Source organism: Bemisia tabaci, chromosome 2 (assembly GCF_918797505.1).
Source record: "Bemisia tabaci chromosome 2, PGI_BMITA_v3".
In the NCBI taxonomy this organism is placed as follows: domain Eukaryota; kingdom Metazoa; phylum Arthropoda; class Insecta; order Hemiptera; family Aleyrodidae; genus Bemisia; species Bemisia tabaci.
In genome coordinates this window covers 69,056,213-69,072,231 of record NC_092794.1, presented here as the reverse complement: position 1 = coordinate 69,072,231, position 16,019 = coordinate 69,056,213, and the positions used below count along the sequence as shown (strand labels likewise).

General features: G+C 36.2%; 1 protein-coding gene across 18 annotated transcripts in view; it reads left to right on the top strand.

Annotated features, from left to right (window-relative positions):
- Nucleotides 1-16,019, top strand: part of osa (trithorax group protein osa) — a 112,695-nt gene that overhangs the window by 83,753 nt on the left and 12,923 nt on the right. For 4 of the 18 annotated variants that reach the window (XM_072296147.1, XM_072296145.1, XM_072296146.1 and 1 more), the window contains exons 13-19: nucleotides 51-95; nucleotides 1,034-1,249; nucleotides 6,202-6,418; nucleotides 7,777-7,911; nucleotides 11,316-11,408; nucleotides 14,660-14,798; nucleotides 15,326-15,479. In XM_072296147.1, the coding sequence (XP_072152248.1) occupies nucleotides 51-95; nucleotides 1,034-1,249; nucleotides 6,202-6,418; nucleotides 7,777-7,911; nucleotides 11,316-11,408; nucleotides 14,660-14,798; nucleotides 15,326-15,479 (999 nt within the window). Of the gene's footprint in view, nucleotides 1-50; nucleotides 96-1,033; nucleotides 1,250-6,201; nucleotides 6,419-7,776; nucleotides 7,912-11,315; nucleotides 11,409-14,656; nucleotides 14,799-15,325; nucleotides 15,480-16,019 lie in introns of all 18 variants that reach the window. The other 14 variants (XM_072296144.1, XM_072296153.1, XM_072296149.1 and 11 more) reach the window with 14 other exon arrangements.

Here is a 16,019-nt window from a genome sequence, read left to right as displayed (position 1 = left end):
GTAATGCTCATCATATTATTTACCATTATACATTTGTTTTGTTCTTACAGGTGTTTAACAGTCATGTGCCGCAAGACCTGTACAGGCCAAAGGTTGTATGTATTATTTTTTGACATTTTAATTAGCCCTAGTCAAGCTTTTTATTAGTATTTTTAAGTATTTTCACATTGAGGAGGAAGCACTCAGAAGCTGCAGTATTGGCATAATGTAAAAATTATCTAGAACAATTGGCAATAGTCCCTCTTTGCCGTTCCAGCTGTGCCAACTTGGCATTTGAGCAAGACAATCGTCCGTTCCTCAGAAGGAGTAAGAGCAGTAGCCAGGATTCCTCCGCCAAGCAGCATTTTACACCATGTTCACAGTATGCCAGCACTATTGCTGTAGTGCGCCTCCTTTGAGTGTTTTTTTTTTTTTCTCAGTCTCATGGAATGATACAACTCGGATTTATCATAATTGAATAGAAGAAAGTACTAATTTCTTTAATTGTACTTATTTACCATTATCTGTTCTAAGTTTATCACACTAATTTCCGGGATAAAAATTATCTGATAATACTGAGAATTGCTCTTAGGATAAAGAACCTGTCCTTGTATGTTATCTCATGGGAAATGTCAATTGGAAATGCCTTAAGTAGGCCTCACTCTATCCTGAAAGTGGCTAAAAGAGTCACTTTTTCATCTTTATTCAGGTATCAAATGATCATCTGTTCAACCTAAATGCAGGGATCCTGAAACTTCCTTGGTCATGTGCTGGTTACGTTACCAAAGGGTACCCTTGTGAGAGGGAAGAAAACTGAAGGAACTTCGGCAAGAAGAAAATATAGTGGGAAATACGGCAGTTTAGAGGTGGAATAGTTCCATTTTTTTGGTAGGGCACTCCTGAATATTGGTTACAAATGGCTAGGACCAATCAAATTAGGGAAAGACCTGTAAAGTTCCACACCCCTGCCAAAGTGTAAGAAAAATGTTTTTGTTTCTTACAGTTAATTAGGTGATGACCTCACTAACTTGATGTCTCGTTTTTTTGTTCACAGAAACACGATAGCTTAAGTAAATTATACGAAATGGATGACAGTCCGGATCGGCGAGCATGGCTAGATAAACTTCTGCAGTTCATGGACGAAAGAGGAACTCCCATTTCGGCCTGCCCGACCATCTCCAAGAACCCCCTTGACCTCTTCCGGCTGTACCTCTTCGTTAAAGAGCGAGGGGGCTTCATGGAGGTATGCAAGGTGCAGTGTAGTTCTAATGTTAGTTTTCAATTTTCTTTACTTTCGCTTACTTTATACTTTTGTCTCAATCCTTTTCTTTTTGCTATCTCTCACGTTTGCATTGTGGCTGGTCATTTGTGGTAATCGAACCTAATACTCAGTTTGTTAGGTGCGTTTTCAAATTATTCTCCCCTCCCATTTTGCTCTTTGGTCGAATCTATTTATCGTACTACCCATGTCATTTCTCCCAGAATGTGGGGACTTTAAAATCTGTTAAACCTGTGTTCAATTCGGCATGAAATATGATATTCCCACTCATTTAGCCTAAAAAGAACTCTGAAACAGCTGTCCAGACTAATGTAGCAGTACGTTTCTCCAGAAGAACCTACCTCCATATTCAGTCCAATTCGCAAAGCAGAGACACTGCTGTGGTTGTGGCATGTCTGAAATTTTTGACAGATACAGCCGGTTCATTGCAAACTCCGTTCTTTCCATCATCTTCCGGTCAATACTCCCATACCAATCTCCCTTTCAAAGGATCTGGTTGGACTTGAGATTTTTATCCCAGAGTTTCAATTCATTGGTTAAATCAACCCTCTCGGTAGGTTTGCATCAGGCTCAAACCTTTTTTTCTTCTTTTTGTCGTAACTACTGGATAGAGCAAGGAATTGTTATGACTGGTGTACAAGGAAAAATAAGGATCAGGCCAGATTTCTACAATCAGCCAGATTGACTTGGGTGGTATCCATTTTTGAGCTAAATTGTATTGAGTCGTTCAGGCATTCAAGGCGCCAGGTGAATCAAGAGGTCATTAAATTTTTGGGCTGAATTATCTCACTCTTTCGTCCAAAGCTACCTCTATTTTTAGTGTCGCTGTCTTAGCAGCTTCACTTTAATATGTACTTACTTCATGTGTGAAATTCATACTAGGACCCTTCTTGAGATTGTTGATTTAGGTCTGCTTATCAAATAGTTGATCAGCAGTGAAAAAAGATGAAATAAGTTAGCGTCTTCAGCATCTTAGGGTAAGAAATCCTCTTCTGTTAGAGCATGTGCATCTGATGCAAAAAAATGATGCACAAACTACAAAATTTCAGAAGGATGAAACAGGATTAGGTCATAGCTGTTCATGAATGAATATTTGTGAGAAGAGATTGCACATGGCAACTAATTAGATGGACATAATCGTAAATGAAAGCATTTAATGAGATATTCATAACAGACATACTGAGTGTGAAGGAGATGAACATGAAGTGTTAAACAAGTTGCTTCCGTCTGTATATTTTAGTAATCCATGGCAAATTAGTATTCGAGGGATGAAATTTCAGAATGTTTCTCCATGACCTCAACTTTCATCACCCTAGTACGATGTGAATTAATCAAAGGTAACAACATAGCACTGTGCCTGTTGGTTAGAATGAGTGGTTAGTTCTAAGAGCCAGGTATTGGCAGTTGTTGTCAATCTTTCAATTTGAAATGAAGGCTTAAACGGAAAGAGGAAATCAGTGTTCTTAATTCAGTACATGAAGACCAGCACGATAAATGAGAAAGATAGCATGCCTATGGTAATGTTTGCTGAGCCTGTTCTCTGAGTCAAGGGCTTTTTAAAAAGCTGTTTTTTGTTCATCTATGAAAAACTGCTTGCACCTCTACCATGTGGTTTGTTGTTGACTGTGTGTGCACTCGACCATACCCCTCATGATGCTTCAAAACTCAAAGTTTGTGTATTCAGTGGTAAAAATGTTTCTCTTTAACAAGTGTATTTAAAACTCGAAAAACAAGTAACAAACTCCAACAAATTGGCAAGGAATTAAGATCAGGAACGTCCTGAACACTAGAAACATCTCGACTGTCAGGAACATCTCAAAGTGAAACCCTGCTTTAAATCATGCCTTTAGTCTGTAATAACAGACCATGTTTTTTTTTTTTATTGGAGTAAAAGGGGGGGGGAGGAGGGTTGTATGTAATGCATATTCTTCAGATCCAATATAAAGCAGTCATCTGATGCATGACATGAGGAGCTCAAATCAAATCAAATTATTAGTATTGGAGTGTCTTTGGTATTTACTTGCCTTTGAGGTTATGTACCCTCATTACCATCAAGAGTGCCTTTTTTTTCTTTTTTTTTTCTCATTGAGTGTGGAATGCTGTTTTAAATGTGAACGAGAGTGTGTGTGTTGTGCATGGTTATCTTTGTCCAGCCTGTTGCAAACGATTTATTAATTTTCTTTTTATCTATTTATTTTATTTGTTTCTCCCTTACTTACTTTATTATTATTTATATCTCCGTTTTCCTTGTTTAACCATTTACTTGGCTCCACTTTGATAATATCAGGACTATCATCTTTGTTTTACCTCTATTTTAATTTTTCTGCCCTTACTTCATTTCATTTTCTGGTGAAATCATTAGAATGATGTTCACTCAAACTCTGGAAACTATACATTGACTACACTTGCATTATTTTATTTATTATTACTGTGTTAATTTTAATTTCTTGTTGAATTGTGAAAGTTTTCTTTTGTGTAAGCAATCATTTTGGAGGCTCAATCAAAGAATCACTTTTGTCAGGTTGCTGGGAGGAAGGTGTATTAATTGTGATTTTCTGACTTATCAGTCTAAAGAATGCCTACTAGAAAAAAAAAACTATTCTTAGTTGAATCATCAACGGCTTCAGAATTTTTAAGGATTTTGTTGCTGTAATCACCTTTTCCTCGGTCCATTTTTGCAGTTAGTTTACTCCTTACTTTTTTTTTTTCTTTTATTTGAACTAACAGACTTCCCATGTAACTGAATTTCACATGTACGCCTTTCTTCCAGTAATGTTCCTGAAATGGTGTTCATGTATTTGTACTTTAATAGCATCCCTACTGTTTTGTGACTTGTTATTATTATTGCCTAAGTTTCATACCACCAACTGTATCAGGTAACTTTTCGTCAAAAAAATAATGAAAGTAAAACCGAAAGTATTCCAATAATTTGCACGAATATTTCAATGCATTGGTTGAAGTTTCCATTTTGCAAGTATTCATTTCTTGTTCAAAAATTTTCATGAGGTGCTGAGTGTGTCATTTAATAGAAAGTTTCATTAATAAGTATTTCATACTTTCAGTTTAACAGATTCTCATCGGTACCTAAAATTTCTATTAATTTAAACAAGAAAAGACTGAAGCGCCCTAAGTATTCAACTTGAAAAATGTGTTTAATCATTCAATTACGATTCATTAGTTATGAGAAAACTGCAATGAATTTTTGATGGATTCACTTGTAGTCAGATAGACATTCTGAATTTTTGAATCATTAAAGACCAAACAGAATACGTTTATTTATTTTTGTATCCGTGTGGAAAAATGTAGAGGTAAGAAGGGTGCTATGTCAGTGCTGATTATTAGAACTGAGATTTGTATTTTGCATCTAGTTAGATAGCAATTCAGTAGCAAGCTCAATATTTCTAAATAGCAGTTGGTATAGCACTGGTTATTCCCGAATTGAAATAATTGAATGATGGAACTAATTTAATGTTACCTCTAAAAAGGCAAGTTATTCCCGAATTGAAATAATTGAATGATGGAACTAATTTAATGTTACCTCTAAAAAGGCAAGTAACACTTTCACTGCCAAACCTGCCAAAAGTATCAGTTTTTTGTTGATCGCGCCAGGCCATGATAGTCGCAACTTTGGAACAGTACATTTCTGTATCACTGCTGTAGGTTAGTGGTGCTTTTCACAAGTTCGCTTTGAACTGATTTCGAACTAAATTAAATCTCTTACAGTACATCACCGCTTAGAAGTGTCACGGCAATTGACGGAAATCATGACATGGAGCATTCGTATTTCGTTATTTTCTTGTGTTTTTTTGGCCTGCCAGGAACAGTTATAGTTGACAAAGAATCTGTATTCTTAGGAGATGAAGGTTGAAGAAAAGAATTTTAAGTTCCATTCCATAGTCATCATGACTTCTTTATTCAATTTGAGCTTTTTCCTTGTTTTTGAACTTACAAGGATATCTTCTGTTGAAATTTACTATATGAACAATCCCCTTAATTAATTCTTTTTGTGGACATTTAACAAAAAGGAAAACGATAAATTTGAATCTGAAAGAAATAAATTGTTCAAGTACACAAGTAACAAAATATTTATTGTTTAATTCCATCAAAAAGGCAATCAACCTAAAATGCTAGAAAACACGAAAGGAGAAAGAGATAATTTTAGCAAAAGCAAAACATTTGACTAATTGAATTTTATTTTTTTAAATTATATTATCATTAGAAAGATGAACAGAGAAGAGAGTGCAATAACTGGAAATTGAAACTAAAATATGAAGTCATCAACGGTTTCCTTAGATTATGAGAAAGAGGAGGCACTTTTCAGAAGAATGATTTTTTAAATTTTATGGCTTTATTGACATGTGGATTTTCTAGCTCTACTCCCTTAAGAGATACATTTACAGCTAATTTGAATCTCCTCTTCCTTCATCATCTCGGAATGAACAGTGTTCAGTTTTTCAATGAAAAATTAGCAATCTTGTTGAGTTGATATTGTTAGTGGAGATGAAATAATTCAAAAGTCAAACTAATCAACTCCTCTCTCAGTGTTAATCGCCATGGCTCGAAAATTATCTAAAGGCTCCAAGTTGGAATTCTGGAACAAATCCCAAGTTTGTCAAAATCTATTTTCTATGTCCCAAAACCAAACATCTGCGGTGAAACTGCAAAAATGCGTACTTTACTTGCAGTGTCTCAAAATCTCAGCCTAAAATAATGACTTGAAATTTTCGCACAATATTCTGATCGTAGGGCGGAAGAATCACCGAAGTTTTCAAGAAATGATGATTATGAGTTTTCAATTTAACAAATGAAGCATGGCGAAATATCTGCAATGCCGTACACAGAGATACGTATTTCTGCAGCTTTCGATATGTAAAGATGTTCTGAGAACGGTAGTGTCTGGGAAATTAATCATCTGTGATTATTATTTGTTTGTGTTTTCTTAGGTTACAAAAAACAAAGTCTGGAAGGACATAGCTGGTTTGTTGAATATCGGAGCATCATCTAGTGCAGCTTATACATTGCGCAAACATTATACAAAGAATCTGTTACCTTTCGAATGCCACTTTGACCGCGGTGGAATTGATCCGCAACCAATTATCAACCAAGTAGAAGCCTCCTCAAAGAAGAAAGGTGCTAAAAATGCATCCGTCCCCTCTCCAGGTACATATCTTCTATATTCCGTGAAATTTCTAATAAGCATTTTTGTCCCTTTTGTTAGGAAACTTTCTTCTCACAGATTTAAAGTTATAGATTGTCAGCTTTTGGGTGGGATGTTTCTCTTCAATTAATTTTTTGCTACGAAGTGGCTCTATCCTGCCTGAAGCTTATCTTGTTTGGGCTCTCCTTATCCTTTCCAAAGCACCTCTCATATTCTTTCTATCTCTTCTCAATAGAACTTTATCCTGACACTTACTAATACAAATTGTAGTTTTTTCTAACAATACTTGTCTTTTACATAAATTGACTTATTTTTCTAAATTAATCTCATTCCGAGTGTCCCTATATGATAAATGTTTCAAGTACCAAGGTTTTTTCATCTTGAAAGGACTTACAACCAAAAACCAAGAGATTTTGCGCCGGCAAAAGATTTTTTACCGCAATTATACATTTTTCAAGACACTGCTAGCCATACCATACATTATGACAGGACGCACTGCAAGTAATGTGGCAATAGTCATGTGATCGGGCCAAGTTGCATAGTGACTTCGTCTGTTCTGTGGGCACAAGTAGGTCCAAGCTTTGTTGAGTGTTGTGCAGGATGTGGCTCATCATGCAATATGTCACACAATAAACCCACACATACATATCTAGGTATAGACATCATATAGATGTGTGTCCTGGTTTTGGAAATAATTTTATTTGATGGCATCTTGTCTTGATTTTCATGTCAGTTTAAATGGTTCCTCTCATTTGTGGTGTCGACCGAACAACCTAAAAAGTCAGGGAATTATGCTCTGAGTCATGAGAATTCTCAGGGCTGCGGCTCAACAGCTAAAACCTCCATCGCATGCATGAGTTTTAGGTAAATTTTTGCCTCAAAGTGAGCGCCATAGCCACTGATCTCATGATTAGTGCGCTTGTTCAAATCGAAGGGATCTACATATTAACACTTATCTGTTCTTGATTAGTTGTTTCTAACTTTCTTCTAATTTTTCTAACTTAGGTATGGAATAATTTACAGTATTTCCAGGCAGCATGTAAATTGTCGTATTCGGGTCATTTGCAAGTTTCAACTTGATGCATATGATTGTGGTGCCTCAAAGTTTGCATCGCTGTTTTTAAATTATTCGATTTCTTTTTTCTTTCTTATTTTGTAAAAATCAGAGAATTTCAGCTTAAATGGTCAGGGGTTTTTTCCTTAAAGTCAGAGAAAAGCCAGGGAATATTCAGATCTGATTAAACTTGCAACCCCGTTCTGTTTTTCATCATACTTGGAATTATTTTCCTTTAAAGTTGAAATGAATTTAGAAATGTAGCTGTGTTGCATTTGATTTGGGCCAAATAAACATGCATAGCAGGTAACATTTCAGGTTCGTCCAATTCACAAGATTCTTTGGCAGCTTCGACAGGCGTGGGCTCAGGCTCAATGGATGGCTATGGATACGGCTATCCTGATTATAACAACCAGAGACCACCCTCACAAGCAAATCAAGGTATGCCCTTGGTCCATCTCCTAAACTCTCTGTGTCTCTCCTTTCTTACTTATTTGTTTCCTCTGAGTGAAATATCTTTTCAGGGTTTCTATTAGATTTGTTGTTGGTGTCTTTGTGCGCCTTTACAACTTTTGTTGTCAAATTTCATGCCCACGTTCATCACTGAAAGGTTTCTCTCTTCGTTTGCCTCGTTTTTTTACAGTCTCAACTTCAGTAGTGTTATGATCTTGCTTTTAACTCTCGATCTTCGTCTCTGGTACAATATTTTACTGTAGATTTTTTTTTAAATTCATCATTATTTAAGATCTTTGAGTGGAATTCAGCCAATAAAGATGATCTGAAAGGAGGTACAATTTTGAAAAATGATATTCTACCTTTTATGATACTCTGGTAATAATTTTTTCTGCCGGTGTTTTCTGATCTTTCCAAAGCTTATCTTCTCATGTTTTGTCCCTTCAAACACGCATATTTTCCTGATGAAAATAATGTGGCATGATGAAATTTGAAATAGTAGAAATCTCTTTGTGCATTTTCTTTTTTTATTTTAGCATTGAAAGGTCTTGGTTGATTAATGTTCGATTTTTTTTTTATCGCTTTTAGCGGAGAAGTTTTAGACTACATTTAGACATGTCTCCGTTTTCTGGAAATCCAAATATTCGTTGGGCTTTTCGGGTTTTAACTGGAAGGTTTCTGAGAGATCATTGATCAGTTTGGCCTTCATCATCTTCATACATAAGTATTGCTATGAAATGTAAAAATAAGCAAGCCCCTTCTGAAAACTGCTATCTTTCGCCAAACTATGGTGAAGAGAGCAAACAATTTTTAACAAATTGTATGATCAAACTGTATCAAAGCTAGCTGTTCAGTCCAAACCTGTTGAAAGGTTGCACAGCTTCACTAATTTTTGGTTGTATTAATAACTTCAATAGTCAATTCTCCAACTAAATTTTCATGGTTGATGATAAATTAAGAACTAACACCCGGAGTTGGAAAGTAGGCTAGTACAGAGCTGCTTTAAAATCTGGTTTTGTTCATAATTCGATAAAAGGATGTTTCTGAGCATAAAAATTCAGTAAAACCAAGCAAGGGAGATCGCTTGTACCTGCAGAATTGGTCATTAAAATCATCCTCTCTATTCATAAAGATGAAGGTGGTCACACAGAAAACCCTTAGGTGGTGTTATTTATCAGCTTATGAAAAAATATGCATCACAACTTAGTGGCACTGCTATTAGGCTTGTGTCTCCTTTGATGCTTTAACAAACATGGTTGAGTATGCAACTGATTACTGAATTGCCACCTTTCAGAGGACTTACTCCCAAGAGATTTGGTTTTGTCAGGGTGCCACAGTGTGAACAAAACTTTAAATATGAAGGGCAAACATGATGGCATGGCTTTGCCGTTGTAACGCTTAACATTGCAGATAATGTGTGCAATTTCTTGCCAAGAATATTTGATTGCATCTTTCCAATATTACATCAAAGACCCTCTGAAGCTGTTAGGGGTTCCTTAGATCCAGGAGTAGGCAAATTTTAAGTATTGTGTAGGATTCAGGTGGCTTTAGGGAAAACTTAGTGTAAAGGGCAGTGCTGTTTGAATCGTTTGGGCGATAGTATTCGAGTTTCGATTGAAACTGGTGACCCTCCCCTCTGTTCCCAGGGAATTTTGAGGCCCTCTTCTCTCTTCGGTTGTCATATTTATGAGCTTCAAATTTAAAGGAATTTATTCTTGCTGACATGATAGGTCTATACTCTTTTGTTGTTGTTATGTTGCGTGTTTTATACCATGATCTACAAAGCTAATCTGTAAGAGAAATTTGAGGCACTGGATGCGGAGAGGGCACTTCTCGATTGCGGTGTTTCACTTCAGAATCTCTGTTGGGAATTAATCCCTTGCAGAAGAATTCAATTTGTGATTTTTCCAGAATTTTTTTTTATAGAAAATTGTGGAATCATAAGGAATATTCAGTAAAATTTTTAATGAAATGGATCCATTCACTTTTCTTACAGTGAATGAAATATTAGACGAGACTCTGCCCTTTTTGCATCTAGTGCCTCAATTGTTAATTCTTTCAAGACTTGAAATCACACCTTTGAAGTTTTAAATAACTGAATTTTTTTTAAACTGTCTGAGGTAACATTGTCTCCTTTTAACTGTATGAATTCAAGAGATGTGCTGTAACTTAGTATTATGGCACATCAATGTTTCGACTGCATGTGCTTTGTGTGTGGGAATAAAAGTATGTCTGTCTTTTCTTTCTTTCTTTCTTTTTCTCTCTTTTTTTTTCCATGTTTTTTATGTTTCCGCCATGGAAGTACATAAAAGAAGTCACTAAATTTTTTTGAAAATTCTGAAAGATTCTTGATTTTTTTGGCTAATGTGCTTGAAATACACTCAGTACTTTACTCACTTGAATTTCGAGTGGATTGACATTCTATAGTAGCAAATTCGGAAGTTCGAACTTACTAATCTATTAATGATTCCTAACATTCAAATTCTGTTTTCTTCCAGGTTTAAAATAGTTATAATGAATAATCGCTATCGCTTCAAATGTTATTAGAGTAGAGACTATTGAAATATAAATATTAATACATCGTCATAAGCATTGTGGACTTGAGCTACATTTCCTGACTCCTTGTATGCAAGGTCCCCTTGTTTTTTCAGCATCAAGTTATTTACGGTTCCTTTCAACTTAGTTCAGCTGCTGAAACATGGCAGGGAACCTCACTTGGTCCATCATGAAGAGTCTTTTTTTTTCATGTTCTGATAAGTCATCTCAAGGTTTTTGAAAATATGAGCTCAATGACCATTAGCAGACAGAATTTTTTTTTTTAATTATCAGCTCCTAATTTTTGTAAGATTGTAATTTATTTTTCAAAGAGTCACACATAGTAAATCAGGGGCGCAGAAACTTCCCCATAATACGGTTATGACCACGAGGTTGCTTGCTTTGAAAATGAAAAAGCTGTGAACATCAGGAAGGTCTACTTGCAATAGCGTGTTTCTGCAAAAATTGCAGTGGAATTCACACGTTTTTTGTAGTGGTTACTTGTGAATATAAGTCCAAAAATAGGTGGTAGTCAAAAAAATTTTGGGTAAAAAGGCGCCTTTAAAATGAAAGGGCCAGTTCAAAAGAGGGGAAGGGCAAGAACTTCGTGCCGCCTTGTCGCTTTTTTTCTTTGTTTTTAAACTAAGAGGAACCAAAATCTACTTTTCACCCCTGCTAAGTTTGCCGGTAAGGGAAGGTTTATGTTTTGTATAATATTTCCACTTGACGTTTACCTAATGGCTCTTATTCGTTTAAAGATTACATACTTTCAAGTGCATTGGGCATAGAAAGTAAGGATATTTTGAAGATAAAATTTAGATTGTCAACAAATAATCAGTTTTAATCTAAATTATTAGGGCTTGTTAACCATGGTGCAAGGGATGTTAACCTGTCAAATCCATTTGAAGACTCAGAAATCAATCACAAATACAGCTGTTATGGTCCTCAAGGTATAGCTTTGCAATCGTATGCCTTGCATGATATTTGTTGCTTGGTTTTGAATGCGGAATATTTCTATTGAAATAATTTCCTATTGCCGTTTGTAGTAAAATGGTCGACCAGTTCCACCGGACATGGATAGACTTTTGTTATGTTACTCGATATATTACTTAATTTCTTTTACAGATTCTGCTTAAATTTTTGTTCCTTGTTTTATTTTTTCTGAATATCTCTTCACGATGAGTTCAAAGTTCTACCGTTTTAAATTGTTAAAGTTCCTTTCATGTTTTAATCAATTGACTTGTTTTGAACAGAGGTACAGGTGTCTTCTTTCTTTTGAAATGCTCTTGTTTTTCCCTTATTCTTGTTTTTATTATGTTTTCGTGTGCGTGTGGTGTGAGAGAGAAGTATACGCGTGGTTTTTCTTTCAGTCGAAGATAATAAATCATGTTTTATTGCTTACCCAACTTGGACCAACTCGGTCCTCAGTGTTTTTTCGTATTTTGACAAGAAAATTTGAAGAAATATAAATAAGATAAGGAGGTTGCGCTTAGATTACTAGGCTCTTGTAACCTGTCACAGGAAGCATACTTTTAGTTTTTTCGACTAGTGACCTGGTTCTCTCAATTGTTTTTTTAACAATTGGAGTTATACAAAACAAACAACACATTTTTAAGTAACCACATGATTGAGTTTTCAGAAATGGAAGGTAAAGCTCATGGATAATGAAAAGAGCAGTTAGGGGAAAAGCCGGACAATAGAGTAGAAACTAAGTAAAGCTGTGCAGAAAATGCTAATTTCTGTAAAATTTTTCAATTTGCAACTCTTCTTTGAAAGTTTTCCTCCAGATACGTAGTGCTCCAGTTTCTCTTTACAATTTTGTCCTCCTATTCTAAACTATAGTGTGCTATTCTTTACTTTTGTGGAGTTTTCACATCTCTTGACTTTTTGCTTAATACCACAGTTGTCCTTTGACCCTACTGTTATTCTTATATAATTTTTGTTTTAAGGTTATTTTACAATTTTTTGAAGTGTGATTACGATAAATTTTGGTTAGTTCAGATCTTCTGTAGGAGTGTACGATTTTTAGATGATGACTTCATAAATAAGTGATCAAAACAAGAGTAACTGAATTAACAATTGAAAAAATCACAAATTAGACCAAATATGTAGCTGTGGAGTTCATTCTTTTCTCTCAGTCTTGTTAGGCTCAAATTCATGCTATGCATGGATTTTGAGTCTAGCTCCGCTCCAGAATTTGGCTTTTTTGAAGCTGTTATCCATTGATACGCCCATATTTCCCTCCCAGAAGCTTATTAGACTGAGCTTGGTCCAGTGCGCTCACCAAGTTAATGTTTTAGAAGCCATGATTAATGAACGAATCTACAATTTCCAGTTTCATCATCCTTTACTCGTGTTTATCTATTCTCTTTGAGTTCATACCGAGCTTAATCATCCTCCTTCCCCTTCACCTTCCCCTCCTTCTTTACCTAGCAAAGCATGTATGAAATACAATGGAATTGAGGAAAATTATTAAGTTTAAAGAGCACCTTGTCACACCCTTCGGAGATTGTAAGCATGTATTAAAATTTCCAAAAGCTTCAGGTGGTAAAACCTCTTGGTAAAAATAATCAATCACGTACTATCAGCATTTGGAAAATCTGTTTTAGAGCAAATATTGACTGGTCTCCTCTATTCAGTGAAATTTTAAATTTTCGGAGCTATAGCATCCCTTGGATTTTTTTGCCTTTTTATTCAACACTACCTTGAATTTAAGGTCAAAAGCAGCTTAAGAGTTGATCATGATAATCCTCAAATTGTTGGTTTTCCTCGTTACATTTTAGAAAATTAGGAAATTTTTTTTTCGGAAGTCCTTTGATCTTTCATGTCTAATTGTTTGACCTCAACTGTCCCTGAGAATGGTCCTTTTTTCCAGGTGTGTTTTGTATATTATGATGTTTTACGTTTGTGTTTTTATGGAGTAGAGAATAACGGCATTCGAAAGAATCTTCGTAACTTGTGCATTCTTTTCTTGAGAAACCGGCAATCTTTGAAACACCGTGTTAATAACCTATTGAGTGCAAACAATGTATGAGTTTTGGTTCTGGTGGGTGATGATGATATCATGCATGTACTCAGGTCTCAAAACATGTTTAGATTTCATGGGAGATTTTTGCTGGTTTATTGTGTACTCTAAATTTATTTTAAGTATAAATTAGGGTGTCCTATCCATGCCTCTTTCCTATGGTTTACTTGTTAGTCAAAAAGGCTTTCTTGGTCTGTAGTCCCACAGAGCCAAGATTAGTCTATCACGACTGGTCTGGTGCCATGAACATCATAGTTTGTTATTTCCATAGCACCGCTAGTGCTCAAATGTCTGCTGGTTGTGTAACTGAAAGTTACTCCAGTATGCTATGACAAGCATCACCAATTACATCTCCCTTAAAATTTGAAAACCTCCCAATAGAAAAGTGCCCCATTCTGTGTTGTCACTAAGTTTCCCACCCATCCTATTATAATGTAACTTTCAGGGCTATGAAGGTGTTTAGTGGTGATTGTAGCAAAACAATTTAAAATTATTTCTCACATGATAGAGAACACCATATCAACATTTCAATTCAATCAGAATAAGGGGTGGGGTTTGTTGGTTAGGCATTAACTGGCCGCTTATGCCATTTTATCCCTGAAAGTGTCAAAAAAACAGCTGGAACTACAATTTGGTGGTTTTCCTGTTTTCAATGCAGACACCTTTTGCAGTGCTATCATTGAGTAAAATTGTAGATGGGTTTAAAAACCCATTTTGTGGCATCTATAAGTAAAACCATGTTATTCAAAACTTGTCTTTACCATTGCCAACTTGTACCATGACCAGTCACACTTTTTTGCAGCCCTCATCAAGATTAAGGCCCCCTGGACCCTCATTTTGGCTTGTCTCAAGAGCTCCATGCCCTCTACTAACGGGTGGAGTAAATTTAAGAAAGTTCTAGAAACACTTACCACTCGTTGCCTTGAGACACTCCTGTAAGTCAAAAAAGAGTTCCAGTTCTTGAAAGGGCCTCAATTTACTTATGCATCACCCGGAAAAAATTTGAAAGGATTCTAAAAAGTTTTGGAAAAAGAATTATCAGTTATCTTGTGACACCTTCTGAAAGTTACACAAGATATCAGAGAAGTGTGTCTGGTACATGGTAAATTCTATTGAATTTTCTGAGACTTTGTCAATCAATTTCTATCTTTTTTTTCTTCTTTTTTTTTCAAGCAGCTGGTATTCAGCCGGGGTATCAAGGTCAACCTGGGTATCAAGGCCAGTACCCAGAGCAATATGCCGGACAGCAGTATCCTCCTGGCCCAGGTTATTCGCCGAGACCTATGTATCCTCCGTATGGACAAGATAATGAAAGGTAAGCCTCAGTCGAGTGTTGCTTTATCAATGAGTTTTATCTGCCAGTATTTACTGAAAAATAACATCAGTAATAATGGCTACAGTAAAGGGAAAAAGGAAAACAACAAGTATGGTTTGACTATAATCCAATGAACGAAGTTCAAAATCATGTTCTAAACACTGAGAATTTTCAGGGAAGTTAGTAATTGAAGTCAAAATTCCTAACTGTTCATTTAAGATTTTTGAATAAGATGGAATCCTCTGTTCCATTCCCCCTTCCAGTTAGGCACTTTAACTAAGGAAACACTTCCTCCCCCCTCCCCCCTCCCCTGGCACTCAAAATAAGTGAGGCTTCAACAGCAGAATGGTTCATCATTGTATTTTTTGTCATCAGGGGTTATTCGCCTGGAACTAATAGTAGTCAGCCCCTGGTCCAAATATGCCTCCTCAGCAGCAGCCCCCTCAGCCAAATCAAACTCCTAACCAAGACCCATACAGGGGCGGCAGCTACATACCTAGTAACCAGCAGCAAAATTATTCTCCTAGGAGTGGATTCGGTGGTCCCAGTCCAGGACCTCAACCTACAACTCTATCGAATGCTTCCTCCGCAACGCAGCAGCCTACCAGCACAACACCTACTTCCTCTGGACCCTACCCCTCCAGTGCTCCTCCCGGACAGGATTACTATCGACCTGACCAGGTTTGTATTCTTTTTAATGATCATCCCCTTGCAGTCATCGCTCTTAGTAGTACTGCCTTTTCAGTTGATTTCTTGCTTCATTTCAGTATGCTTTTTTATAAGGTGAAATATTACATGGTCTGCCAGCGATTTCTGTGTATGTCATGAGAAACAAATCTATATGGCTATTTGCTTACGTAGTTCCAAATGAAGAAAAGGATATAGTTGAAGACGTTTGCTGTCAGGTTGCTAAATTAGGAACTTGAATTACACTGTACGTCTCAGTCTTCATGGATGGACAAGGATTTTTGTTTGTTGTCATGCAATATTGATTCTGTTTTACACCAGATCGTCTGTTATAGTTAAGACAGTTTTTGTCTTAAAGTTCCTCTCTGTTTGCCACGATTTGGCTGAATAAGTTGAGTTGATATTGAACGAAAGAATACCCCTGGGATACATTGCTAATAGTTGCACTTACCGTTAGCCTTAATTGATTAACACTAGCTTTCCGGGTGTTTGACAGGACCTCATAGATGTTTGACAGGAAAGAAAATTTTCCTT